The 27,007-nt window shown below is 52.1% G+C and overlaps 1 protein-coding gene across 1 annotated transcript; it reads left to right on the forward strand.

The window, feature by feature from the left end:
• Nucleotides 1-13,914: 13,914 nt before the first annotated feature.
• On the forward strand, nucleotides 13,915-25,214 carry SLC26A9 (solute carrier family 26 member 9; the record flags this gene model as incomplete). The annotated part of the gene is made up of 20 exons (XM_079546324.1): nucleotides 13,915-14,039; nucleotides 14,979-15,118; nucleotides 15,398-15,508; nucleotides 15,733-15,908; nucleotides 16,067-16,231; nucleotides 16,494-16,646; nucleotides 17,027-17,109; nucleotides 17,360-17,507; nucleotides 18,197-18,310; nucleotides 18,734-18,811; nucleotides 19,120-19,215; nucleotides 20,789-20,895; nucleotides 21,609-21,678; nucleotides 21,896-21,988; nucleotides 22,406-22,522; nucleotides 22,973-23,290; nucleotides 23,515-23,569; nucleotides 23,948-24,093; nucleotides 24,865-24,942; nucleotides 25,167-25,214. 20 exons carry the CDS (start codon nucleotides 13,915-13,917, stop codon nucleotides 25,212-25,214), a joined length of 2,421 nt encoding a protein of 806 aa, XP_079402450.1.
• Between the last annotated feature and the right edge of the window lie 1,793 nt (nucleotides 25,215-27,007).

A 27,007-nucleotide genomic window follows, 5' to 3' on the forward strand; every position in this document is an offset into this window, starting at 1 on the left:
TCCTGTGCAAATTTTGAAGAGAAGTCACCCAGGGCACACAGTGGCATGGCCTTGGTGGAGCAGCTGTCAGCAGAGGGAGCCCGAAGGGAGCTGCACTCGCTGCACTTAGGGCATAGCTCAGCTTCTGATGGGGCACCTTCCAGCAGCTGCACTGGGACACAGCCCAGGGCTGGGGCAGGGCAGCCTGATGGCTGCAGCCACCTCCTGCCACCATCCCGTGCCACCTTCCTTGCTGCATCACGAGCTGTCAGAACATGGAGAGATGCCTCCCTGGTGTCCCTGCCTTGTGCCCACCTATGGAGGTCTCCACATCAGGGCCTCCTGCATCCTCCAGGCTCACTCCCGCAGGAGCTGTGCTCAGCATCACCCTTTCCCTTTGCAACATCACCACTGCAGCTGTTCCCAGCCAAGCAATGCCCACCCATGGCTGTGACATCAGTGTCAGCACTCCGCGTGCCTGCTGTGTGCAGGAGGCAGCAGGGCAGAGTGAAACCCGAGCACAGGCTGGGCATGGGGTGCTGAGGGTGCGGGGGCCCCAGCTCTGCATTTCACCTGCCAGGCTCCAGCAAGGCATGCAGAAGTGTTCCATCTCCTCCTTACGCAATGCTCTCAGCCTGTTTATTTGGGCACCAAGCCGGGGAGAGGATTTGTCCCTTAATATTCAGAGGAGAAGGGCATTAACTATTTCCTCCCCCATGCTGTTTTTATCTGTGCCCCCAAAACAGACAGACAAAGGCCCCGTCCCACAGCTGGCTGTGCTGCTGCCTGTCTGCAGTGAGATCAGAGCCCAGCATCACCCATGGGGTGCAGCACCCAGCCCTGTGCTGTGCATCACTCCAGCTGCAGCTCACCCTGCTTGCAGTGGCCAGATGTGGTTCAGATGTGGCCTGGGAGATGGAGAAGCAGGGAGAGAAGGGCTGTTTTGGAGGTAATGGACTCCAGCTCAAGGGGATGGAGAACAGCAGGGTGTTTGCTGCAGCTACAGACCACACACAGCTCCCCAAGATTTGGATTGTTGTCCTTTCTGAACTAACCAGAGCCACCCGGACTCAATCATGGGGTCATTCCCTAGCTGTGTGTTGGGTGGTCAGAGCATGCAGCTGCTTCCCACTGCTGTGTGTGCAGAGCAGCTCCTGCAGCACAGCCATGGGATCAGGATGCCCAGGATGGTCGGGGCAATACAGGAGGGTTGGGTGCCCAGGAGGGCTCCAGGAAGACCTGGAGACTCAATGAGGTGGCCGGGCGCCAGGCAGGATGCTGGCAGGAGCCAGCAGAGGTGCTAAGCTGGTAACTCTACCCCACAGCCGAAAGGTGATAAAGGACGGGGGGGAGGTTTGTAATGCGTGGGATTAACAAGGTCAGCTCTAGATTTTTTCTCAGGGTGAAAATCAAAGGGAAAAATATTTGCCTTGTGTGACTCAGTGAGTTCCTATGTGGTCGGTGGCACCAGCTCATCCCGGCAGAGCGCCTTGAGCGTGGAGACCGTACAGAAACCAGACTGAACTGAGCTCTGCCCTCACTCCGTTGTGACTCTGCATTGCCATACTTCACGTCAGACGTTTCCCAGCCCCAATGCTGGGCTCTGTGCTTTGCACCTTGCTGCAGGCTCCCCTTCACTGATTGAAGCAATGCACAAAATTCGGTAGAACGCCCACCTGAGGATGCTAATTCCCAAATGGAAAACCATAGGACAAAGCCTGTCCTTGTGCAGTGGTTCTGTCCCAAAGCAGAGCCCCATTAGCCCGGAGCTGGGCCTGACTGCATACAGTTTCAGCCACTTGAAGATGTTGCAATTGGTCTTAAGACAAACATGATAAACCCCCAGCGTTCAAAGTTACAGGAAGCCCTTCAAGAGTTCCAGATATGAAAAATAAGGTGATGGCATCAAACTGAGCCTTACCTCTGCCTGCTCCCCATCTGCTGCTGTGCTGGGACCGTGCTCAGCCCCTGAACTGCTCACCCTGCACTGCAAGGCAGCCACTGACACCTGCTAAGGAGGTGGCATGAGGAAGGAGGCAGAGCAAATCATCTCCGATGGCACCATGCACTGCTGATGTTACTGAGTATTTGGACGTCGATTCTTTGCCTCTTTACTCACTACTCCATCATTTCACTTCCAACCAACCCTCAGCAAAGCCCGCTGCAGGGGACACCAATGGCATTTTGTGGCACTGTGGGCACCACCAGCGATGTGCAATCAGCACGTGCTGTTCCCCATTCCTGAGCTCTGCTGTCCACCTGCTTACAGCACACATTGATGCTTCCCCTTCAAACCCATTCCTCGGGGTCCCCGCAGTGTCCTTTGCTCCCTGTCCTGGCCGTGTGTCACTGTGGGGTCACACAGGGCCGTGGGTCTCTGCCTGACCTGGGGCCATCTGTGAGGCTGCACGTAGGGAGGATTAGGGGCTGCAGGCAGCGAGGGGATGTGCTGAAGTCAGCAGTGATCCACAGCCCCACACGCCCTTCCCGACACAGCAAAGCACTCCCCGGGTTCCTCCACCTGTGCTCTGCTCCTGGGGCATGAGCTGGAGCTGGAGGATTTTCCTCCCCTTCCACAATTAATGTCAATTTGGCAAAGCAGTTGCAAAAACACTGAGGGCCGTGCAGGGGCTGAATGACTGCAAGGTTCCCATAAGAGGGCAGCAAGGACTGGTTTCACTGGGGTGAAATCAAGGAAGGGCAGGGACACAGAGCCCCATAGTGCACATCATCAGGATGCTCCTGCCCCAGCTCCACGTGTGTGAGTCTGGGTGCTGGGGGTCACCTCCAGGGGACAGATGTGTACATGCATCGATATACACACCTACACACACGTGGATGTGTCGCTGCTGTCAGATGAGATGCTCACTGCACCCCAACTCCTCTGCTTTTCAGAACAGTCTTGCATGAACCGATGGCCCTGTAGAGCACGGGCAGATGTGACCCACGATGATCTGCAGCCCCGTGGGTGAACCCACCCACACTGACCAAAGGGAACATGCAAAGTGCTTCCTCCTGCTGCCCTGGAAGCACACAGTGCCCCTGGGGATGCCAGCAGCCCACAAGAACCCACTGCTGAGCCTGGCTCAGGGCAGAGCCCCACGCTTCTGCCACAGCTGTCAGGGTAGATTTCGTGCAAGTGAAACAACACATGGGCCTGAAATGATTTATTCAGGTTTAAAGGCATGCAGAGCAGCAGCCCCAGCTCGTTGCTGGCCTCCTGTTGCTGGAGCTCAGCCATGGGCCTGGCCACATCCAATCTGCAGCATTCATCGCAGCACCAGCAGGCTGAGCTCCCTAACCAGGGTGACAGGACCTCCAGCACGGCCATCCTCATCCCAAACACCTGAGTACTCCTGAAGACATTGACCTCAGAACCCTTAACAAAGAGGCATTTTATTTCACCGCTTATCTCCCATCACTTCAGTTGGAGCATTTTGGCCTTAATGAGTTGCCCAAGGCCATGCAACCCAACAGCAGCAGTGCACCAGCAGTGATGGCTCCTGCCCTCCTGGAATCGTGATCGTTCTTCAGGTGCAGCCCCCAAGCCCCATAAGCAGCCCCCCCTCCATCCTCCCCATCTCAGCAGTGTCCCAAAGCTTTGCACCACCTCACACCACACTGTCAGAGGATGGAGGGAGAAGCTGCACACTGCAGGGCTGCCCCCCTCCTCCCCACACTTATTTAGGGGGGGAATTTTACAAATTGAAAAGCCTCCCTTTCTTGGAATCCAAAGAGCCTCACAACTGATGGCTCTGCTAATTCAAAGAGTGGGAAGAGAGCCTCGGGGGGGGATAGGGCTCAGCAATGGGAGGCAGAGCCTGCAGCCAGCCCTGAGCCCAAATTCCTCAGCACCAGCACCCACGGCCCTGCTGCACCTGAGCCCCCGCTCCCCCCAGCCCCGCAATGCAAGGCATTTTCAGAGCCAGGTGTGGGTTGGGGCTGCTCCCCGCTCCCGGCGCTTCTGCTGATGCTCACACGTTGCATTCCCTCAGAGGAGGCAGCTATCTTGTGCCTATTTCACAAATAAGATAACAGCCCGTGCTCAAGGTCACCCGAGGCAGAGCAGGACGGGCAGTTAGCAGGGCGCTGCCTCCGGCCCCATCTGTGTCCTCTATGGGACTGAGGCTCTGCCCCTCAGGATGGGGAAAACTGTGCTGCAAGCCTCCTATTTGGAAATGCACTTATTTGGATCACACCATGCCCTCCCTGCTCTCCTGGCCCATGGGTTTCCCATAAAAAGGTCAACCAACACCATGTATCACATGGCTATAGGCACACAGGGGCCATGGTGTCATTGCTCCCTACCCTTCCTTGCCTTTGGGGCTGAGGAAGGCCACAAGCACACAGAATGCAGGAGACATCCAGAAAGCTCTCTGCAGCTCTATGTTCACACCACAGAATGTCCTACGTGGTGCTGAGCTCCACACTGCATTCCCTTCTTTAGCTCAGCACTGTAAATAATGCCACCATCTCCCTCCAGGATGTGGTGTTCCTCGTTCCTGCCCAGATAAAGCTGCTGGTCCCCATGGCAGCTGGTGGCAGCCTTTCAGGTGAGCCCCACATCTCCATCACATGGAGATGGCTCCAAGGTCAGAGGGATGGAATGGAAAAAGGGATGGAATGAAGAGAGAGATGGGATGGGATGGGATGGGATGGGATGGGATGGGATGGAGATGGGATGGGATGGGATGGGGATGGGGATGGGATGGGATGGGATGGGGATGGGGATGGGATGGGATGGGATGGGGATGGGATGGAGATGGGATGGGATGGGATGGGGATGGGATGGGATGGGGATGGGGATGGGATGGGATGGGATGGGGATGGGATGGAGATGGGATGGGATGGGATGGGATGGGATGGGATGGGATGGGATGGGATGGGGATGGGATGGAGATGGGATGGGATGGGATGGGATGGGATGGGGATGGGATGGAGATGGGATGGGATGGGATGGGATGGGATGGGGATGGGATGGGATGGGATGGGATGGGATGGGATGGGATGGGATGGGATGGGGATGGGATGGAGATGGGATGGGATGGGATGGGGATGGGATGGGATGGGATGGGATGGGATGGGATGGGATGGGATGGGATGGGATGGGATGGGATGGGATGGGATGGGAGTTCTGCTCAGTTCCCAGCAGCAGCAGCACCCACAAACCAAACCCCTCTCTCCCGGGGGCTGCACCACCTCCCCTTTGTGACCCAGGGCCTTGAGGAAGCTTTCCCATCATTCCCAGCAGTAAATTACTGCTGAATTATTACCCTCAATAAGTGCAATGTATCTGCTAATATTAATCATCTGCAAATAAATCCACATGTCGCACTGTTCGGAATGCTGTTATCAGACCCAAAGATAAGCAGCTCAGTAGATCGTGCACTCAGCACTCCATGCTGGGTTCAGAGAAGACCCTGAGGTGCCTTCACACCCCTCAGCACCCTTCTGCTTTGGGGCAGCCCTGCCGCTCCCAAATACTCACCCACATCCCATAGCGACCCTGGCTGGGCTGTTAGGACCATATCCCATAAGGAAAGCTGGGCTGCAGCAGAAAGGGGCAGAATTGGACTTGTATTAATAGTCATTGAGACTGGAATTTGCCCAGGAGTGCACTCCCATTGCAAGAAATGCCAAAGGACCATCGGTGGCTGCACGGGGCTGATCTCTCCCTGATCACACCCAGCAGGACTTTGGAGTGGCTCCAGCCAAGGGGAGCTGCATTGCTCTGGACACGGGGGTGGCTGGATGATCTCTGCATGGAGCTGCCTCTTCCCAAAGACAAGCAGCTGTGATCAGAGGGGATGAATGAACTCAGGGCTTTGGGTCCTATCCCATGCTAGGGTACAGGTCTCATTGAAGCCATTTACCCCCATGTCCCTCAGTCACATCTCCAGCCCCACGCCGGGATGTTGATTTAAGAAGATGAGGGGAAAAAATGCACCTTTCAGACACATGCCAGGAAAAGTTCCCACCTTATGACAGCAATAGCATCCCCTTCAGCACGGCAGCACGCAACTCCAGCATGGCAGCATGGACTCTGCTTCCTCTCCCTGCATGCATCACACCTGCAGGACCCCCTGCACCCCTGGGGCCGTGCCCTGGGCTCACACAGCACCAGAGACCATTGGGCACAGGGGTGGCCTGGCTGTGTTCTTGCCATGTCACGCAGTTCCGTTTCAAAGGGCTCCTTGCCTATCAGGCTGCCCTTTTAAAAAGCAGTTGATAGGAGTTATTAATGATATTTACAGGACAAGTGCTTGGCAATTATTACCTCTGTCTGTAAGAGGGCAATGAATCAGCCCCCTGTGGCAGCACCCCGCTGCAGGGTGTTGCTTTGGCGTGCTGCTGGCATGGCTATTGGTTCCCATACGACGAGGTTTTGTGACAGTGAACACTGATGGCCAAGGTGTGCATCTACCACAGCTCTCTGCACTGATGGCCCTCATCCTTCCTGCCATCCCACTGCCTGCATCCTCCCCTTTCCCTTTTCCCTGCAGGTTTCCCACCTGCGTTTCAGGCTCAAGTTGGAGCCATGCAGGCAGCGGCGCTCTCCCTGCAGATGGTTCACATCTGGGCGACAGCAGGAGCACAGAGATGAGTTCCCCCCTCACTCGGAGCTCTGCCATGGCTGTGTCAGTTCTACGGGTGCTGTCCATCTCATCACTGCCACATCCCTACAACAGAGAGGACCGCGTGGCTCCATGCAGTGCTGAGGATGAGCCCTTTGCCCTCACCCATCACTTCCCATCCGATTCCGCTCCTCTCATCTCTTTGAACCTGGAAATGAGATAGAAGCTGCTCTCCCCTGCCAATCCCACCTTCAAAGCCCGGGGTCCAGGCCCTGGCACAATGCACCCCATTGTCCTTTTTGGAGCACAAAAGCCAGGAGACGCTGCCCAGCGCCCCGGGCCAACAAAGCATCCTCTGCTCACCGCGTGCGGTCGGGGCGAGGGAGGGGTCCGCTGAATATGGGCTATTGTCACGGGGAGCCCAGAGCACCAGGACCTGCACAGGGGATCAAACAGCCCAGAACCGAGCGGGAAGGGGTGGGGTGAGGGGGGACATCCAAAAAAACCCCTTGTCCCTCTTCAGATCTCTCCTTATCTCCCCAGCTATCTCCTAGGCTCAGCCTGGGTGTACTTGCTTGCAATTACCTCGGAGAAGCCAATCAGGCGCCGAGCACAGCCCTCGGTCCCCTTGACTGAGGTGATTTATAAATGACTCACGGGCTTATTTGAGCTCAGAGCTGTGCACGGCTCTCGGCAGCTCCGCTCCGTCGCTCTCCGTGCCACCTCCGCGGCTCCGCGCAGGACCGGCCCTCCCTTCGCCCGGCGAGGCGCAGGTAACCCAGCACCAACAATCCGCTCTTTGTCTGGGTGGGCGTGGGGGATTTGCCCTCTGGTTGCACGGCCACTGGGTGTGAGTTTCAGTATTTGGAGAACTGGTCCTTTTTTTTTTCTTCTTCTTCTTTTTTTTTTTTTTTTCTTTTTTGTCTCCCTCTTTTTGCAAAGGGGATTCGTGGCAGCAGATTTACTGGCGAATTAGCAACACTTGCAATCCGGGAGCTTGATTTATGAGGAGAGGCTGAAAGAGCCAAATACCTGAATTAGGCATTGCTGGTATAAATTTTACCATCTTATCCTTTTATCTTGGCTGCCTCCTGCTGAGATCCATGGGGGGATTTCCCTGGTATAGGAGCAGAAGTACTGATGAGAGACCCTCAGTTTTGTGATCCTTATTAGCAGAACGTCCTGTGCATGGGATCTGTAACTGGTCCCTGCCCCGAGGATGTGACAGCACAGATTAGACTTTGCACGTGCAGGCACAGCAAGAAGGTATGTGCAGATCTATGCAAAATCTATGCAATGAGAGAGGAGCATTCGCTGTGCATAGGAATCCAGCCTGAGCGAGGGGTCTTTGCTGCCTGGGACAGCAGGTGCACGACTGCATGGCTGTGGGCACACACAGGCAGAATAGGAGGAGCTGCTGGAGTTGGGAATGAGGAGTGCTGGCAGGCTGAGCTCGGCTGCAGGGGCTGCATCTCCTCCTGGTGCCATTGCATGGGGTGTGACAGTGCATTTTGGGCAGGATCCCTCAAATACAGACTAGAGAAGAATTCCTCCCTTTGCTGTATGCTGATGTTCACGAAGGCAAGACGCTTTCTTCTCTGCCCCAATAAAATATATCCATGCCTTACTTGCAAGCAAGCTGTAAGCTTCATCTGGGACCTGTCCTTCCCTCCTTTGAAGTGACACCTGCCCCAGAGCAGAGCTTTCCAGCAAAGAAATGCTCTCCCACCCTCTACCTCTGGGGGAGGATGGACCGGCTGACCCGCGGCTGTTTGTGTTGTGGAGCTCTCAGCAGGCACCCGGCTCAGTGCAAGAATGCTGCAGCCTGCAGACTTTTTAATTCCTTTGGGATTTGTGTTGCCCACCTGCTCTTCAAAGGCGGAGGGCGAGGTCTGTGTCGGAGGCATGCAGAGACTCATGAGGGAGGCCAAGCCTTCACTTCTGCTTCTAATTTCACTTTCAAACCTTTCCTCCTCCCCATCCCAAGGGTTCTGTATTCAGGGGGAGCAGCCAAGGGATAGGGAGGAAGGGCACACTGCTTCCTAGGAACAGAAGCAAATGCCATTAAGGTCAGACACTGCATTCTGCCTGCCAAGGAGCTGGCAACCAGCACTGCCAGCAGCAAGGTGACACCTCCAGGCACTGCCACCAGCTCAGAGCAGGGCAACTGGCAGCTCTGGAGCACTCTCATGGAGCTCCAGCTGGTGATACATCCTAAAAGTCAGTCTCCATCCTGGCTCCCTTTCTTGTCTCCTATCAGAGGAAGGACAGAAGGAGTCCCTGCTGCAGGGCGAGGCAGAGTGGTTGCAGGCAGTGAGCTGGGGCTGCAGGCAATAGATGCTCTGGGCCCTCAGAGCCATCACACTGTGCCTTTTCTTAGCTCCAAATCTCTTTGCTGCTGTGGCTCTCCTGGCTGGGATGGGCTCCACCTGCACAGCACAGCCCCCTGGGCACGGCACTGGGTGCAACTGCAGGAGCCACAGAGGGCAGGGCAGGAGCTGAGAGCGTGCGGGCTGATCAAACACATCATGGAAAGAGCTGGCCAAATCTGGGCTTGTTTAACCTGCTGCCAACACAGAGCAGATCCCTGTGCCCACAGCATTTGCTGCATTAACAGCATTAAAAGGAGCAGGAGTCAGGCTGCCGAATACCAGAGCTTTACTTTAAGCTCCCTTCGAGCCAAACACTTTGGCTTCACCTTCCGTAGCTGGCAGATGTCTGCAGATCTTATTATTCTGGTTACCAAGCACAGAGCTAGTTTGGTTAGAAACTCATGTGAAGTGGTACATCAAACATTGGCAGCGGCCCAGGGCTATTTCCAGAGTGCTGCACGGGAGCAGAGCGCAGCACTGCTGCCTGCATTGGGTTGGGTCACTCCAAACAAGAGGAAAGCCATCTGCCTGATGGAAATCACCCACCAAACACCCTAAATGTTTAATCTAAATGGAAAGAAAGTATTTGTTCCACGCCTGGCTGCTGCTCCGTGGTGAAAGTGAAGGAGTGTGAGCACAGGACGGCTGCTCAGAGGGATGATGGAGCTGAGGCCATCAGCAGATCCATCCTGGCTCCAGCAGTCAGGCAGGACCAGCTCGTGCCTCTCTCCTCCTCCTGTCTCCCCAGCATTTATTGCACTGGCCATCATGAAGGAACCTGAACTCTGAAAGGAGAATGGATTGAAGCAGCTAAGTCTTTGCTGAACTTTGTAGACTGTCATTCTGCCTTTTCCAAGGCTAAAGCCAACTTTGGAGTAGGACATTTTTCATCACTGAACTACATACTCTCCTGGCATCAGCCTCTTCTGTTTCCAAAGGGGAGAAACTAGTAGAAAGTTACAAACCCACATTCAGTGCATGCTGGCAGCTTAGCCCTAGCAATGCAGTCACTGGTTCCCAACTTCTGCCTCCTCCCCTTCCCCAAGTTATCTGCACTATTAGGAAAGGCATTTATTACCAATATATTTATGCCAAAAACGTAGGGCTATAGATCTGACCTCAATTCTTCAAGGTGCTTTTTTCCTACAGATAAGCCCTAGGGCAACACAAAGCTAAAGGCAAGTTGGGTCAGAGGGAATTTAACTGCAAAAAGGTGCGCCCAGCCAAACAGCCCCACTGAAGGCACTGCCCTGGTGACGAGCTGCTGGTGAAGGCCATCAGCCAGACTTGATACCAGGAGGCTGGAGAATGTGACGGACATGGGAGTGGACCTGCAGGGCTGACTGGTGTTGATAGTGGGGAGAATTATATCAAATCCTTCTGAAATATCTGAGCTGACTGACGCCAGAAACCTCCACCTCCTTCTCTTCTTCCTGCCAGCGTGCTTGGCAAGCCCAGCTGGACATTGGAGATGTGAAAGGGAGAAGGTGTGAGATAGGTGCAGGTGTGTGGTGTGAGGCTGAGGCAGAGCTCGGCCTCGGGGAGCATCCAGCATGGCAGCATCCAACACCACAGCCCCTAGCACTGCAGCACCCAGCACTTCAGCATCCAGCACCACAACTACCCTGTCCTTTCCCATGTCCCATATCAGCAAGCGAGCATCCAAGGGTTTCAGGGGAGAGGTGACAGCTTCCCCACTTGTCCCTCAGAGACGTGAGCCCTTTTGCTGCATTGCCCCAGGGCTCCCATGGCACCTGCAGTCAGAGCTGTGTGGGAGCTGGAAGCAGTGGTTCAGAGCAGCTGGAGTCAAGACCTTGTCCTGGTGTCGCAACCAAACCCTTGCACCTGTGCTTGCTGTCTGTGGCCAGAGCCTTCTTCCTGGGGTAGGAGAGAGCAGCTTTTTACAGCCCGTTCTTGGGCAATGCAGCTGGGAGAGAGATGTTTCTAACAAAGATCCAGCCAGGATTTGGAAGAGGCCAGACCTCTGACCTCTACTAACAGTCAGCAGAAGATCTGTGTGTGCACATGCTTGTGCAAGGAGAAGGGGGATAGAAAGGGGGTAGAAAAAGGAGGAAACAGTATTTCCAGAGCACCGATTTTTTTCTCTCTAAATTATAGATGGGCATTCCTTGAATGCCACACTCCCGTTTAGAATGAGTTTGGGCCCTTACAGTGCACAACACGGCTCCAGATCACATTGTTCTCTCTCTCACCAAATTCTGATTCCCACTGACTGGACTGGAGTCCCATTGCTGGGCTGTGCCAGTACAGGAAAGCAGCGTTACGCCAATGGGTCCTATCAACACTCACCAGAAACCTCAATGTGACTTTTCCCAAACAAAGCTATCACCAGCACGGGGACAGGAGATAAGAGCCCAGAAAGTGCATTTGTGAGATGAACGCTGGGAGGAAAAGTCTGTGCTTGGCAAATACAAGGCGGTTTGAGATCAGCAGGGCAGGGAGCAGCCAGGTGTGTCCTGGTGGGACTCAGCTGTGACCTGGCACAACACCCATCACCCACATCCCAGTCTCGGAGTGACGTGGTCCTGCCTTCACCTGTTGCTTGCATAAGGTATCACATCACAGCTACGTCCCCAGTGCTTCCCGAGCTCTCCAAGATGCCAGGCTCAGTGGGCTCATCCATGGGGCCAATGTCACATTTCTCAGCATCACTCACTCCAGCCAGCACACAGAGAAATGGATTTCCTGAAGCTTGCACTGGGCACTGAGCTGTAGGAGCTTTGCTCTTGGAGCTCTTCCCCAGCCCCATCCTTTATTTCCATGCCCATATTGGACCAGAGCTCTGTTGCCTTTGAGGCAACAACATGCTACTGCTCTGCTTTCCTTCCCACGTGCGTTGCATTGGTTTGCTGTCCCTGTGGTCTTACCCATAAGCACCAGGACAGCTGGTTCTGCCTTTGTTCAGGGCGCAATCACATGGCTGGTTCTCTTTAATTCCAAAATCTCAAAGGTTTAACCTGCTGTTTGATCTAGGGCAAGGCCAGTGATAAGCCAAGTCAAGAACTTGACAAGAACTTGACTCTGTCCGAGACGCTGACATCATCAGCTTGTTTGTTTAAGATGGAATTTAATCATGGGGATATTTTCCCCTCTGTTCTTGCCTTGTTTATTATTATTCCTGATTGCCAGCACATTTGCTCAGCAGGAGAAATTCATTAAAGAGCTGTGGTATAATCGGCTGATTCAGGCTGTCTGATGGCAGGCAGGCTGCTGGGCAGTGATGGAGCCGAGAAATAAAGCTGGGAGACCAAAACTGATGGGTTTGTCACCCTTAGAAGCTTGTTGCATGGTTTGGACTTGGGGTAGAAAATATTTATGAGGAAGAACAGGAAATTTAGAGCAGAGGAGCGGGGCTGGGACCTGGAGCAAGGCTGTGAAGCTGGGACAGGACTTCTGCAGCTCGACATGAGAAGAGCAGAGGGGTTTTTGCTGTGGGGACTGGAGAAGAGCCTTGAACACTGCTTGTTCTCAGCCTGCACCAGTCCTCCAGAAGGCAGAAATCAGTCTCTCTGGGAAGGGCATCCCTGGTAGGAAGGGATGCAGAGCTGGCAGTGGATGTGTGCCTGCAGAGGGCAGTGGCTGCAGTGCCTGTGGATGCAGGAGGACGGGATCTGAGGGCGTCCTGTAGGGACCTCACCAGGACCTCAGAGCCATTCAGGGTGGGGGCTCCTGGGGGTCCCACGAGCCATGGCAGTGTGGAGCAGAGCCCAGATTCCCAAGCACAGCACTGCTGGTGCTGGTTTACAGCAAGGTGCCCTCGGTGCCACTGTGATTCCTAAGACAGCAGTGGGGTTGATGACCTCCCCCTCTTAACCCATTAGCATTATGATTCTGCTGACCTAAATTCCCCCAAAGTTTCGGCTGCCTGCATCACATGTTCCTTCCTGCTCTGTGCTGCTCACGCCCTCCAGCCCAGGGAGGGATCTGCACGGCGCTGGCAGCGTTGCTCCTACACAGGAACATTGGTTCATCCTGGATGTGTGCTGACTTCAGCGGTACCTGAAAGCAGTGAGGAAAGAGGGGAGGGGGGAGGATTCGGATCGCTCCACGCAGCCTTGGCAATTTGGATGTTGTTTCTTGATCCACACTCCTGCCTGAATCACCTGCTTCTTCCACCCCCTCCTTTGCTCCTGTGTTGGGCAATGACCCACTTACATCACTGCTGTGCCACAGATCATTACCAATACCCCAATCCATGCCTGACCACTTCCTCTCTCCACCCTCAGACTTCCCAACTTGTAATGTTTCTCCCCTCTTCCCAGTCATGGCAAAATGAGGGCTTTCTGAAGTTCATCAGCCTCTTTGGTAAGACCCAGATACTGCTCAGGACTAGTCCATCAGGATGCTTCGGCATCATCATCACTGAAACAAATTAGCAACAGTTATCTTTCCGTGCATCGCTTCCTAGAATAGATCCAGGACAAGCTCACAGCCTCTCAAGGCAACGGGGATGAAGGAAGGCTGCTGAACATGATTGAGTGCAGTGGGCAGTGAAACAGGGACACCTTGGATGGGAACAACATTTCATCACAGCATTGGTGTCTGCTGTGTCGGAGCTGCTGCATGAGGTGCAGCTGTGCCAACCCTGATGGCAGGTGGGGAAACTGAGGCACGAGATGGCTCAAATGACCTGCCTAAGGCAAAAAGGGCAGAACTGAGACTAACACTTGCGCCCATCTGGCAGACAACCCAGGATGGATTCTGTCCCCTTCACACAGCATCACTCGTTAGCATCACCTCAAATTAGCTGTGGAAGGCTCATGGGGAGCAGCAGTCCCCAGTGCTGGAGAAGCCACTCCCAGAGCCTGCCTCTGCGCATAGGGAAACTATTTAGGGTGGAGATGTTCTGGGAGGGCTCCCAGACGCTGGAGGTGTCCGGTCTGTTATACTGCAGGTGGGGACAGCTCCAGTCACATTCTTGGTTTTGCTTGTTCTTTTTTTCTGGGAAACCTTTAAATGATCCAGAGATGAGCCACGCCAGACCCCGCTATGTCATCGAACGCCCTGCGTACTCGGTCAGCCTCTTTGATGAAGAGTTTGAGAAGAAAAGCAGAAGTTATCCCGTCGGGGAAAAGTTGAAAAACCTTTTCAGGTAACATAGAATCCTATCTCTACTCCCGGGGCAAAACTACAGCAGAGCTGGTCTGGAATTGGGTCGTTATTTGGACCTGGGGACATAGTTCACGTTTTAATCCTGGGAAACCTCCGCGGTCTTTGATGGATGAAAAGCATGGGATAAGCACACGTGGTGCAGAAGCAAGGGGAACAGGACGCTGTTCTCACTGCCTCACTGCTGCTACACTGTAAGGCACAGAAGCAGAACAGTTTGCACCAATTGCTTTTGGGATTTGGGTTGCTGTTTTCCAAATTTTACTAATAACGAAAAAAGCATAAATGGCAATACAGGTATGAGCAAGTAGACTATTTCTTTAAGCTTTCCAGCTGGGATTTCCTTCTGTCAGTTCCTGTACTGGCTTCCATTAAAGAAAGTTGAATAATCCTGCTGATCGCTGTCCCGGAAATCTCACTCTGCTCCCTGGAAGAGTGAAGGCAGTGGTACAGGGAAGGAGAGCACACATGCTGGCAGGCAGAGGTGTGAGAAGCTGCATGTGTCAGCACTCAGAAACAGTGTTCTCTCTGACATAATTTGGGTTTTTTGACCAAACACCTGCAGAAGCTCATCTTTGGCTCTGCACAACTGCCCCGTCAATCTCTGAGCTGTGTCACACCGTTTGTGCTAGAAGTAAAGACTCGAGATATTGGGCAGCCAAACCCTTCAGAGCTGTGAAGCACTGGGGACTTCCCAGGATTTCCCACAGTAATCCTCCCTGGCACAGCCAGCCGTTAACAGCAAGAGCCTTGCACTTGCATGGAAGGGCTGTGCCCAAAACACCGGGCATAGGATTTGGTATCGGGGAAAGGCTGAGGCATTGCTCAGAAAGTCCTTCCTTGTTTCCTGGTTTCCTTCCTTGCTCGTGTCCCTGATTACTTCCTTTCTTCTTTACTTCTTTGCATATTTTGTCTCCTCCAGATGTTCAGCTTCCAGATTCAAGCTCATTCTCTTCAGCCTGTTCCCAATACTTGTTTGGCTTCCCAAGTATAAAATCAAGGAGTACATTTTGCCTGATGTTCTCGGTGGGGTCAGTGCGGGGACAATCCAAGTGCCACAAGGTGAGAAGCAACAGCTTTCCCTATCACTGAGAGGGGATAGCACAGAGGATGCGCAGTCTGTGGCGGTTACCTACGTTACTGCTGGCACATGCAAACCCAAGCTCTCCCTCCCATTTGGTTGTCCCTGTATGTTCCTGTGGAACCCTTCCCCTTCCAGATCACCCACACTGGCCACATAGTGCTGGGGCTGTCAGCATCCTCAGGACCAGGAATAGAGCACGAGCAGAGCAGGGGCTGCTCGGACCACGCTGACCTGCACCTTCCTCTTGTGTTCCCCAGGGATGGCTTTTGCACTGCTGGCCAACCTGCCTCCTGTCAATGGGCTCTACTCCTCCTTCTTCCCTTTGATAACATACCTCTTCCTTGGCGGTATCCACCAGATGGTCCCAGGTGAGTCTGCAGAGCAGTTCTCTGCACAGGGCAGCTAAGCACCAACTGGATGGGAATACTTGGTGTGTCCTGGAGCAGCAATGTTTGGGCAGGCTTGGCTTACGGTGTCCATGATCCCCTGATGGGCTGAGTGACTCGTTCAGGACAGCCTAACCTGTCCGAGTGCTTTCCAGGGCAGGACACTCTCCAGAACAGACTACTTACATCACTGTGTTGTGCCAAAGGTACTTTTGCAGTCATCAGCATTATTGTTGGCAACGTCTGCCATGAGCTGGCTCCAGAGTCAGACTTCCAGTACTTCAATCACACTACTAATGAGACCAGCGTGAATACCACAGCCATGGAAGCAGCCAGACTGGAGATCTCTGCTACGCTAGCCTGCCTGACTGCCATCATACAAGTAAGGACTCTTCACTGCCTCTGCTGTGTGCCCCATCCAAAGCTGACCCCCAGGGATTCATCCTCCCTGGACCAGAGGCAAGGGCTGGGAGCAGATGCTGGAAGTGGCTCTACTGGGCCTGGCCCGTTTCTAATAACACCTTGTCTGTCCTACCCTAGCTGTGCCTGGGATTCGTGCAGTTTGGCTTTGTTGCTATCTACCTGTCAGAGTCTTTCATCAGGGGTTTCATGACAGCAGCAGGGCTGCAGATCCTCATCTCCGTGCTCAAGTACGTCTTCGGCTTGACAGTCCCGTCTTACACCGGGCCCTTAGCTATCGTCTATGTAAGTGGGTGCTTGGACAGGGTCCTTCCCTGTACCTCCTCCCCACCACACTGCAGGCACCGTTGTTACTGTGCTGGGGAAACTGGGACTGGGAGAAGGGGAGAGGCTGGAGGGAGGGGGAAAGCAGCTGGCTGCACACCTGCACTGCTGCCCCATCACCTCTCAGGGTGTTTGCAGGTGATTACCGTAATGAGTACTGTCCACTGTGCTGTCCATTGGGCCTGGTGTCCCATGACACCTCCTCCTCTTTTCTCCCCTTTAGACATTCATTGATATTTGCAAAGGTCTGCCCAAAACCAACGTGGCCTCCCTGGTCTATGCCTTGATCAGTGCTGTGCTTCTGATTGTTGTCAAGGAACTCAACCTGAAGTACATGAAAAAGATCCGGATGCCCATTCCCATGGAGATCATCATCGTAAGTGACACATGAGCTGTTCCTCAGACCTCCAGGAGACAGACCTTCTCTCCCATCTCAGCCCTGGGATGCCCAGTTCTGCTCTGAAGGGGACTTTGGAGGAGTACAGCACGTCCACGCTCAGTGCAGTACTCTGGGGTCTGAAATTGGGCCATCCTCATGGAGGATACCCTTGAAACACACCTCATCCCTCTTGGGCTGCACCTGCATCCTGGTAATGCCAAACATGAGAAACAAAGTTCCTGCATGGGATGTTCTCTCGTGTTCCAGTCTGAATTTGGAGTTCATTTTCTACCATCAGCCCCAGGAACACCACTTAATGCTTCTGAGAGAGCTCATGTTCTTTCTACTTACTGCTCTTTTACTCTCTGCATTGGCAGGTAATAGTTGCAACTGCAATCTCTGGCAGCTTTAAGATGCCTGAAAAGTACAATATGCCAGTGGTTGGGAAGATCAGCATGGGGTAAGCATGTGTGCATGTCTGACTCACCATCCAAATAATTTCCCCTCCTCCTCCTTATTCTGCATCCTGGAAAACCCCTCTCTGCTCTACAACAATCCCCTTTCAGAACTGCCAGGCAGATTTGCTGTGCCCTGTTCCACCTTGCTACCATCCCCTAACCCTGTCCACAGCTTAGACACCATTCCTAAAAGCACATCCCTGCCTCCAATGCCAGCATCCCAACCACCTCTTTCCTCTGTTCTGAATGCAGGTTCCCAGAGCCCACCCTGCCCCTGGTGAGCAAGTGGAAGGACATGATTGGCACAGCCTTCTCACTCGCCATCGTGAGCTACGTGATCAACCTGGCCATGGGGAGGACGCTGGCAGCCAAGCATGGCTATGATGTGGACCCCAACCAGGTAAAGCTTGCTCTGGAGAGATGCAGGAATGTTCCCCTGGCTCTCAGGCGTGAAAGGAAGATCTTGCTGCATGAATGGGAAGCTTGCAAATGCACGTGGCTGCTCAAAATGTACGTGCTTCTCCCACGCACGTGGCAGTCTGCCAGGCAGAGGCTGAAAGGACATGGCAGATCCATTTCCTACAGGTGGGAGAGGCACTGTCAAAGGGAGGAAAAGACTTAGCTTCAGCTCGCTGCTTTGCTTTCCCTCCAGAGCTGAGACTTCAGCCCCAGGTTCTGGCCCAGATGGCACTTTTGCAGGTTGAAGCACAGTGAAGCACATGTGTTTCTTATAGAGCAGACGAGGGCCTGGGTTCCTGGTGTGTCACCTAGATACTGTGAGAGGCAGGACATTAAATAATCCTCTCCTGTCATCACTGGCACCAGTGGTAGCTTTCAGTAAGAGCCATGCATACCACATGATGCCCTGCCCTTAGTGTGTCAACAACTGACAACATGTTTGTATGGCATGGTGCTTCCAGGCTGCCCTGCCATAGTGGCTGGAACCCACCTCAGCTCTTCTGGGAAGGAAAGGCTCTGGGATACACTGTAGAGAATAGGAGCTGGGGGCTGTATTTCTCTTCTCAAACACCTCTACAGGGCAGGACTGGAGCTGCTCACTGAGATGACTGTGTTCCTCCTTCTCCACAGGAAATGCTGGCCCTGGGCTGCAGTAACTTCTTTGGATCCTTCTTCAAAATCCACGTCATCTGCTGCGCTCTCTCTGTCACTCTGGCTGTGGACGGGGCAGGAGGCAAATCACAAGTTAGTACTCCCACATCTTCCATGCAAATCCCTGCAGAGGTGCATGCTGCCAGCGTGACATCACTGCAGGCCTGAAAAAGCTCCATGTAGGAGTGCTTCACATTGCTGTTAAATACAAAATATACTCCCCCAGCCCCATTTTTCCCTGCATGGTTCATTGGACCCGTCTCAGATACAGGGCTGTCAATGTGTGCTCCCACTCTGGCTGCTCAGACTGAGCAGAGCAGAGCTCCCACATGAGAGAAGTTTTGGGCTGTCTGTGAGAACTGTGAGATTCTAGCCTGCTTCTCAGAGGCAATGGCTGCTCACACAGCCCTGGAGTGCCCAGCTGCAGTGTTGGCTGAAGCAGCTGGAGCGCAAGGACCAGGAGGGGATTCAGGAAGACTCTGCTGTTTAATGAAATGGTTTTTCTCCTTGCTGCAGGTGGCAAGTTTCTTTGTGGCATTGGTGGTTATGGTGACCATGCTTTCTCTAGGAATTTATCTTGAACCTCTTCCAAAGGTAAGGTGAACAAATGTGCAAAAAGTGCAGCAGCAGCATCTCAACCTCTCCATGCTGGAGAATGCTCAGCCTTGCTTCAGAGAATTCATCAAGCCTTGCTTGATGCAAACCATTGCACAGCATGATTTGCTATGGGCTGGGGTCCTGTCTGTAGGAAACAATGATCTTTTAAACCATCATGCTCCAAACACGATCTTTGTGATCTTCATTGTCTCCACTGTGCTGGTGGGCTGGGAAAGCATCTGCGGTGAAATGTGGCACACGCTCAGCACCACGCACAGGGTAACACCATGCCCTCCCCTCCATAGTCTGTCCTGGGAGCTCTCATCGCTGTCAACCTGAAGAACTCCCTCAAGCAGCTGGCTGATCCCTTCTACCTGTGGAAGAAGAGCAAGCTGGATTGCGTGAGTGCTTGGGGATGGGTGGGGGGACCCCCAGATCCCTTCTGGGGAAAATGGGTTTTGCTCCACTGCTGTGCTCCATCCACTTCTGATGGTCTGGAGCCGTGGCCTGGCCACATGTCATGGAGGCTGAACTATTACCTGCTCTGTTTAAATGCCAATCATCGGCAGGAGCCTGTTTGCCCAGAACTAGCCAAACCGGCCCTGCTCAATATCTAGGAGTCATGACTTAAAAACTCACACAATAGCCCTCCAGGGTGAGGAGAGCCCTTCGCAGCGATAAGGACTCCAGGCACTGGTTGATGTATAAACCCAAGGGGGTGGCGTGAGGGGGAGTGAGAACGGAATTTGGAAATGTCTGACATAAAAAAGACAGTGTTTGAACAGGGCTCCCGGGGCTGAGTGGTGTGTGCGGACACCGAGCCAATATCCTGTCAGGACCCGGCGCGCTGCCTTATCGCAGCCATCGCGAGTCCAAAGGGGCTGACCTGAGCCATCAACAGCTTTCCCAAAACGCTCTGTTCAAACAGAGATGGGTGAGCAGTCCCAGCTGAGCTCTGTGATGTTGGTGAAGGCACAGGCCCACTGTCCAGCACAGAGTTCCCAGCTGGCACAAGCTGCCTTCAGTGCAAAAAGAGTGAGGACAAAGCAAATGCCATTGGGGTGAACTGCGCTCCGCTGACCTTAATCTCCCTGGAATTTGAACTAGATTCAATGCCCTTCCTGTCCCAAACTGGGGAATACCACTTCTGGGTGTTGTCAGCCCATTGGTGTCCATTACCTCGGGTCTGGCTGTGTTTTGGTGCTAATCACACAGGTTGCTCCAAAGGCATGCTCCTGTGTCCAGTCCAGATGGAGAGGATTCACATGTAAAGGCATCGTTCTTAATCTGATATTGAGATGCTGAAATTATCAAAATTACCCTGATTTGACCAAGATCAAAGTTAGCTCTTCATAGTCTTGAGGATCAGCTTGTAATCCCCTGATAACAATTCTCAGAAGGCACATTTATAGAGGACCAATTTCATGTGGATGGAGATGCTCACGTGCTAATATATAAAAATGACAGATGACAGGACTCTGAGCTGAGAGGCGGAGCAGGTTTTGCTATGCCCTGTCACACTTTGTCATCAGATCTGCTCTGTGCTCAGGTCATTTACAGCAGGCTCTCAGGCAGTTTGCAGATCGATGCTCATTCCTTCCATACGCTCTGAATGACAGCAGGAGCTTTCCTGGGGGTGGGAGTGCTGCTGAGCAGCAGATGGTCTGATCTGCAGGAGCCTTTTCTTGAGACTTTTTGAGCTGAATGAGTGACGGGGGGTCATGCAGCTATGAAGAATTACACTGGTTGCTTTACAGCTGAAAAGCTGGGGCTTCTGGCTAGCTTCCCAGCAGCGACGCTTCACACGAAAACATGCACTAAGCAGTGTAATTAGAATAGCTGCAGCATTCTTTTGATCCTCAGCTGTGCCATTCTTTGGGTCCCGAATATCAGCACAAACCATTTTCCATCCCTCGCTGTGCTCCAGCCCAGAGCACAGCAGAAGAACCATGCCTTGCCATTCTCTTTCTGCAGCTGGTCTGGCTGGTGAGCTTCCTGGCTGCCTTCTTCCTGAGCCTGCCCTACGGAGTCGCGGTGGGTGTGGGATTTTCCGTGCTGGTTGTGGTTTTCCATACCCAGTTGTAAGTACCACCGTAACTCCAAAAACCTAAAGGGAAGGGAAACATCTCCCAGCTGCAGAATAATAAGCAGTAGGTTATTTTCATAAGCAACCTCTGGCCTGCGTTTCGAAGGAACGTGCAGTCTGAGCCTGGGGGAGTGCAGGTGTCCTCCTCAGCGCCTGGAATGCGCAAACAGGAATGGCAGGCGCTAATTTACTGCCTGCATTCCCACTCCTGTGCACGGTTAGCGATGTGCACATCCCAAGGCAGGGGGATGTCAGAAGCTATTTACCTCAGCCAGAAAAGCTACCTGCATAGTTCCCACCAGTGCTGCTCATAGAAAGAGCCCCATGTATGCGTAGAGAAGCGCTATTTTTAATCCACAAAGCCCTTCATTAACACCTCCCAGACTGGGAGCTCAGGTAAAGCCAGTTGGCCCCCGGGGTGGGGAGCCCTGCCAGGAGCAGGCTTGCAGCCAAGCATGGGATCCAGCTGAAGCGCTGCCTGGCTGCTCTGCAGCCTTGTGCTGGGTCTTTCCCTGGTGAGCAAGGCAGTCCCGTGGGTTGGCTGTGTTCTGCCAGCATCCAAACAGGCTCTGCAGGGCTGTAATCTGAGCGTTTTCCTAAAGCGATACTTCAAATCCTGGTGATGGGTACAAAGAGAAGCAGTTTTCTTCTTCTCTTCTTTCTTCTTCTGTAAGATCTTCTCTAACTCTGGTTGGATTTTTCTCCCAGCCGGAACGGTTCTGCACTCGGCCAAGTAACATCCACAGACATCTACAAGAACCCCAAAGCCTACAACAAGGTAAGCAGGAATTAAAAGGAAGCTGTTCTTTGCCTTTGGTACCCAATGTGACCAGGAGGCCCAAACCCAGGTTTCTTTCCCGGTGAAATTGTTTGCTGTTTGTTTCAGGGCTGCCCTTCACCTTGGCTTTCCCAATTATCCATTGCCCAAAGCCCTGACCACTCTGCACCCCACGCAGCCCCACCACATCTGGTTTGAGCTCTCCTCTCTCTTGCAGGTACACGAACTCAACGGCATTAAAATTGTGACCTACTGCTCGCCACTGTATTTTGCCAACTCAGAGATATTCCGCGAGAAGATTATAGCCAAGGTGAGCAATGCCCTGAGAAATTCCTGCTCGCGGCCAATCCAAATAGCCCTTGCTCTCTCCTGTCTTGCCAGGCAGAGATAATTAATCCCAGGATCATCATGCTCTTGTAGATCAAGAGACATACTCTTCTGCCCTTTTCTCTCTGATCTGTTTTTAGATCTCACTTTAGAGGTTATATTTGCGTCTTGGCAAGTCTCCTCCTCCAGGCTCTGCCAAAGCAGTCACCCTGCTGCACGTGTCTCTCCATGCACGTGCCTGTGCTGCAGGACATGGTGCTGTCTGGTTGCCACCACTGTCACCTCCTGTGCACAGCAGCTGCTGTCCTCTTGTGCTGCATGCCACAGGCCAGGAAAGCTCGGGGGGATCCCTGACTCTGGGGCTGAAGAGGCTTTTTCAGAGAAACTCTCTTTTCTGCAGACTGGAGTGGATCCTGGGAAAGTGTACTTAGCCAGGAAGAAATACGTGAAATGGCAGGAGAAGGGGACAGCACAACCATCAACAAAGCCACCAAAATTCTTACTGAGGCAGAACAAGGTAACTCATTTTGGGTGCTCGTGTTGCTGAGCAAAGCTCCCCAGATCTCCATCAGAGAGCTCCTCTCAATGTATGATTTTCTGCACGGTCTTCCCAGTCACATTTACCACTACCTGCACTCTTTCCCTTCCCACCCACGGTTCCATTTCACCCAGCAGTCAAAACGTTTACATGCAGGACAACTGGAAATGGCTGGGAGCAGGAAAAATGTAGAGGTAGCAAGTTTGGAATGACAGCAGGAAAGTTTCTTTCGCTAGAATGTGGAGTTGCCCTAAGGATGGACCTATGTCAGCATTTCAGCTCAAACCCTTCCCTTGTGAAGCACGTTTCCAGTCATCCTCTCTCAGTGTCTGAGAAGATCCTGCACTACTTCAGTGCATAAAAGAAAGCGTTTCTTGGCTCACAAAGCGCAGCAGTCCTGCCTGACTGCTTACCTCTGCTTTCCCATAGACCTTATCCATGCAAGAGCTCCAGAAAGACTTTGAAAGCACCTCTCCAACAGACACCAACAACAACCAGACGACTGCTAACGGCGCCAGCATCTCTTACATCACGTTCTACCCTCCTGCCAACGGCACCAGGCAGGTACACACCTCCAGCGAGCTGGGCAGCACCACCACTCTGCAAGGAAGCACCTTCAGGGAAATGTCAACTGCAGATGTTGACCCCATGGCCACGGCACCGCCCTATGTCAGCTTCCACACCATCATCCTGGACATGAGCGGGGTGTGCTTTGTTGACCTCATGGGCACAAAAGCACTGGGCAAGGTGAGTCCTCTGCTACAGCCAGGCTCCTTAGCACCCAAGTACCTTCCACTCCCTTGTGCAGTTTAGATAAAGATGTTTACCCTCCTCAATCGGAGGTTTGTGTGAGTTTCTCCTTCAGCATTCCCAGGACACGTGTAAAGCCTTGGATAAAAGACTTAATGTATAAACACAAAGCCAGAGCAGCAGTGTTATTAATCCTTTCTCTGCCCTCTCATCCCTTCCAGCTGTGTTCCAGCTATCAGAAGATTGGCATTAAAGTGTTCTTGGCAAACGTGCATGGTAAGAATCCATGAAGAGCACATTTCCATGTGCATTTCCTCCATTTTGGGACTTTATTGTTTTCTTCATGCAAACTTTGCTAGCTGTCATCTCTTCGTAGGACCAAATCAGAACAGATGAAAGAGTAGAACAGATGAAAGAACAGAAGAAACAAAGGAGAAAGACTGTTCTCTGTCTGCATAATAGGTTCTTTCGTTTGGGAAGTGGTATTATTGGAAAATCTCTGCATTTAGCACATAGAAAAATAGACTGGCAATTGAATAATTCAGCAAACTATGCATTCTGGGCTTGCCCTACCTCAGAGAGCCGCCATCAGCCATGTTGCTTTTGAAGGCTTCCTTCTTTGCTCTCACCCTGGTTCACCTTTCTTTTCCCCAGCCCAGGTGTACAACGATATCAGCACAGGTGGGGTTTTTGAAGAAGGAGGCCTGGACAGAAAACACATCTTCCTGACCATCCATGATGCTGTTTTGTTCGCACTGGCAGATATCAAAGAAGTCGTCCACCCGCCCACCTTAGAAGAGGTACATTTGCTCCCCATTTGCTTTTCTCCACCTCACAGTACTGTACTGTTAAGTCCATACACTGTGCCAGCACAAAGGAAGAACAAAATCTCACTAATGCACATGGTAAACGTTCTTGTTTATCTTAAGTGGTAAAGGTCTAAATCCAACAAACTATTTCCTATCTGAATTTTCATGTAGGAGCCAAACACCTGCTGATTGAATTGCATTAAATGGGAAGTCAAGACATGTAAATGTTTTCTGCAAGGCCCAAGCTGGGAGATGAATGTTGTCCCAGCTGGTAGAGGCCAATAGAGCAGTGCCAGGTCTGTGCTCTCTGTTTGGCGTTGGCTGGAGCATGCAACTGCACTCAAGGGCAGAATATGGCCACAGCAAAAGGAGGCAAAGCAAATGCACCTGCCCTTGAACATCCATGAATGCTTCCCTTGGTAGGAAGAGAAAAGGTCAAAGCAGGAATATGGCACATGCTGACAACAGAGGGTCAGATAGGTTATTTCCCCAAACATACACTGGTTTATTGCATAATAACCAGAGCTAGAACCAGTGCAGTTTTACTCAGTTATCTCATAAGAGTAAGTTTACGTATGCCTTATCTCTGCAGCGATGTGTAAGTGCTAGCTCAGTCAGCGACGATAAACAGCTGCAACAAGATTCCACCTGTGCCCTTTCTGCTTGGGCATTTCCCCTTGGGCATGCATGGGCTACTCATTTCTTTCACTGTGTCTGTCCCTGAACTCTGTTAATTCATGAATTTGATTCTTTCCTTCCCAGAGGCCGAATCAGACAGAGCTCTCCATCTACGATGAGTCTGTGGATGAAAGCAGCTCAGAGTTCACAAACCTGGAGGAGGTTAGTCCTAGTGCCTGTGGGCAGGAAGGACACCAGGTGGGACATTCTACCTTGAATCAGGTAGAGGAGGAGGCACTGCCTGATGCTGACCCCACATTATAAGAAGGAGGCCAGGGAAGGGCTGGGGCTTCAGCTGACATTTCTGTGTGCGATTGAACCGCTTGCTGGGTTTGTGCTCTGCCACGGCACCAGCCCTAACCCAGCACGCCTTGTGTGCCTTCTAGGAGATGTTTGGAAGCATGTTCCATTCAGAGACACAGACAGCGCTGTGAGCCTCGTGCTGATAAACCCTCCTGGACAGCCTCCTCTCTCCCATCCCATCACGAAGAGCTGCACTCCTACCCAGGAATACAAAGTGTTTGCAAAGCAAGAGGTCATCACGCCTCTTGAACTGGTAAATTTCTCCTCCCGCTCTGCTTCTGGTGCTCAGAGAAATGGCCTCTGGAGCAGACAACAGAACACCACGGAGCAGGAACTCAGGAAATGCCATCCCATTAATCACAGAAGAGAAGCACGCTCACCTGATGGCAGGTGCCTCAGCGCATGGGACAATCAGTTGGTTTTGCCACGTGCTTGCCTTGTCTCACACAGTCACAATCTTCTGCCCACAGAGGCATTACACAGTTTGGGAAACCCCTTTCTTTCTTTTCCTTCCTCCTTCTTTTCCCGATGAAATGAAATTAAGCAAATATTGCGAGCCTCTCACGGCTTTGAATCACGAGCAAAAGCAGCTTTTGCAAGGTGCAGCCTGTAAGGTAATGTTGTTTCAAAACGTGCACTGACTGTCGGGGTGCCTGCACTGCAGGTGCCAACCTTTGTGTTCCCCCACATTTCTCCATGCCCCTGCACTGCTCTCTGTGTGACCCAGAAACCACAGCCTCCAGTCAGTGCTGTGTTTCTCACACCCTGGTGCAGTACCTCAGGTGGGCTATTTTCCAGATTATATTTTGACTTATTAATAGGGCTAGCTTGTAATGGGGAGTATGAATTCCTTGTTACGGTGTGCTGCGTGTGCATGCTGGTCTGCCTGCCCAGTAAGTCAGTATGTGTTCAGAAGACCCAGGCTCCAGTTAAAATCCCTCCTGATATTTTTAGGCATCTTCCTTCTGTCTGAACAGAGCTGCAGAGAAGGTTTTTAGACTGTGCATGTCGTGAAAGCATTAATTCCAAGGGTGTTCTGCCTCCCTTTCCATCTTGACTGCAGTACCTAAATGATACGTGGTACGTGGATTAGTGCTTTGTGGAGATATATATACATCTCTCTATATTTTTTCCCCAAGTCATTTTGACCACAAAAAGCAAATGCAGGGACAGCGAGGAACCTCCTTCTTGTAAAGTCCTGGATCCAGGGCAGCAAGATGAAAACTTCAGCCCATTTTGTATCTGCAACTGGTACCAGCTGCACTATGGAGGGCTGCCGACGACAAGCTCTCAAATGGTCACTCAGGCAGCAAGGGAACGCTCTTTTTTATATGTGATATTTCTGTAACAATTCTCTACTGCATATCTGATGATTTTCATTACAGTTCATCTCAGATTGATAATACCAGGACCATCTACCTCTCAGGCAAACAAGCCTGACACTCTAACCCAGAGACAGACAGACGAGTTCTTAATCATTTCTAGAAATCTGGCATTCTTTTATATTTGAGTGATGCTTATAACAAGTGCTATTTTAATTTCCCTTTCTGACATCTTCCCTTCTTACCCAGTGCTGATATTGTGACAGAAATGACAAGATAACAATCTAAAGCCTGAAAAAACCTAAGCAGAAGCCAAGAGTTAAAGGGACCCTTCTTCAGTGCGTTTCAACCTCAAATATGGCTTTGATGGAAGTAAGGCCATAGAAAATTTAGTATGTCTTCAGTTGCAATGAATGCAGCTTTTTCTGTTTGATTTTCAAATCCTCCTGCAAAGTATTTCCAGCACTGGGATAAACACAAGAGTGAACAAGCAAAACTGAACAGTCTGCTGTATTTCCATGAATGCAAAAAAAAAAAAAACAACAACAAACCTAAACCCTTAAAAAAAGCCTTAATAATCCAAGCAAATTATATTTTTAAAG

This window comes from Tetrao urogallus, assembly GCF_951394365.1.
Source record: "Tetrao urogallus genome assembly, chromosome: 24".
NCBI classification, from domain to species: domain Eukaryota; kingdom Metazoa; phylum Chordata; class Aves; order Galliformes; family Phasianidae; genus Tetrao; species Tetrao urogallus.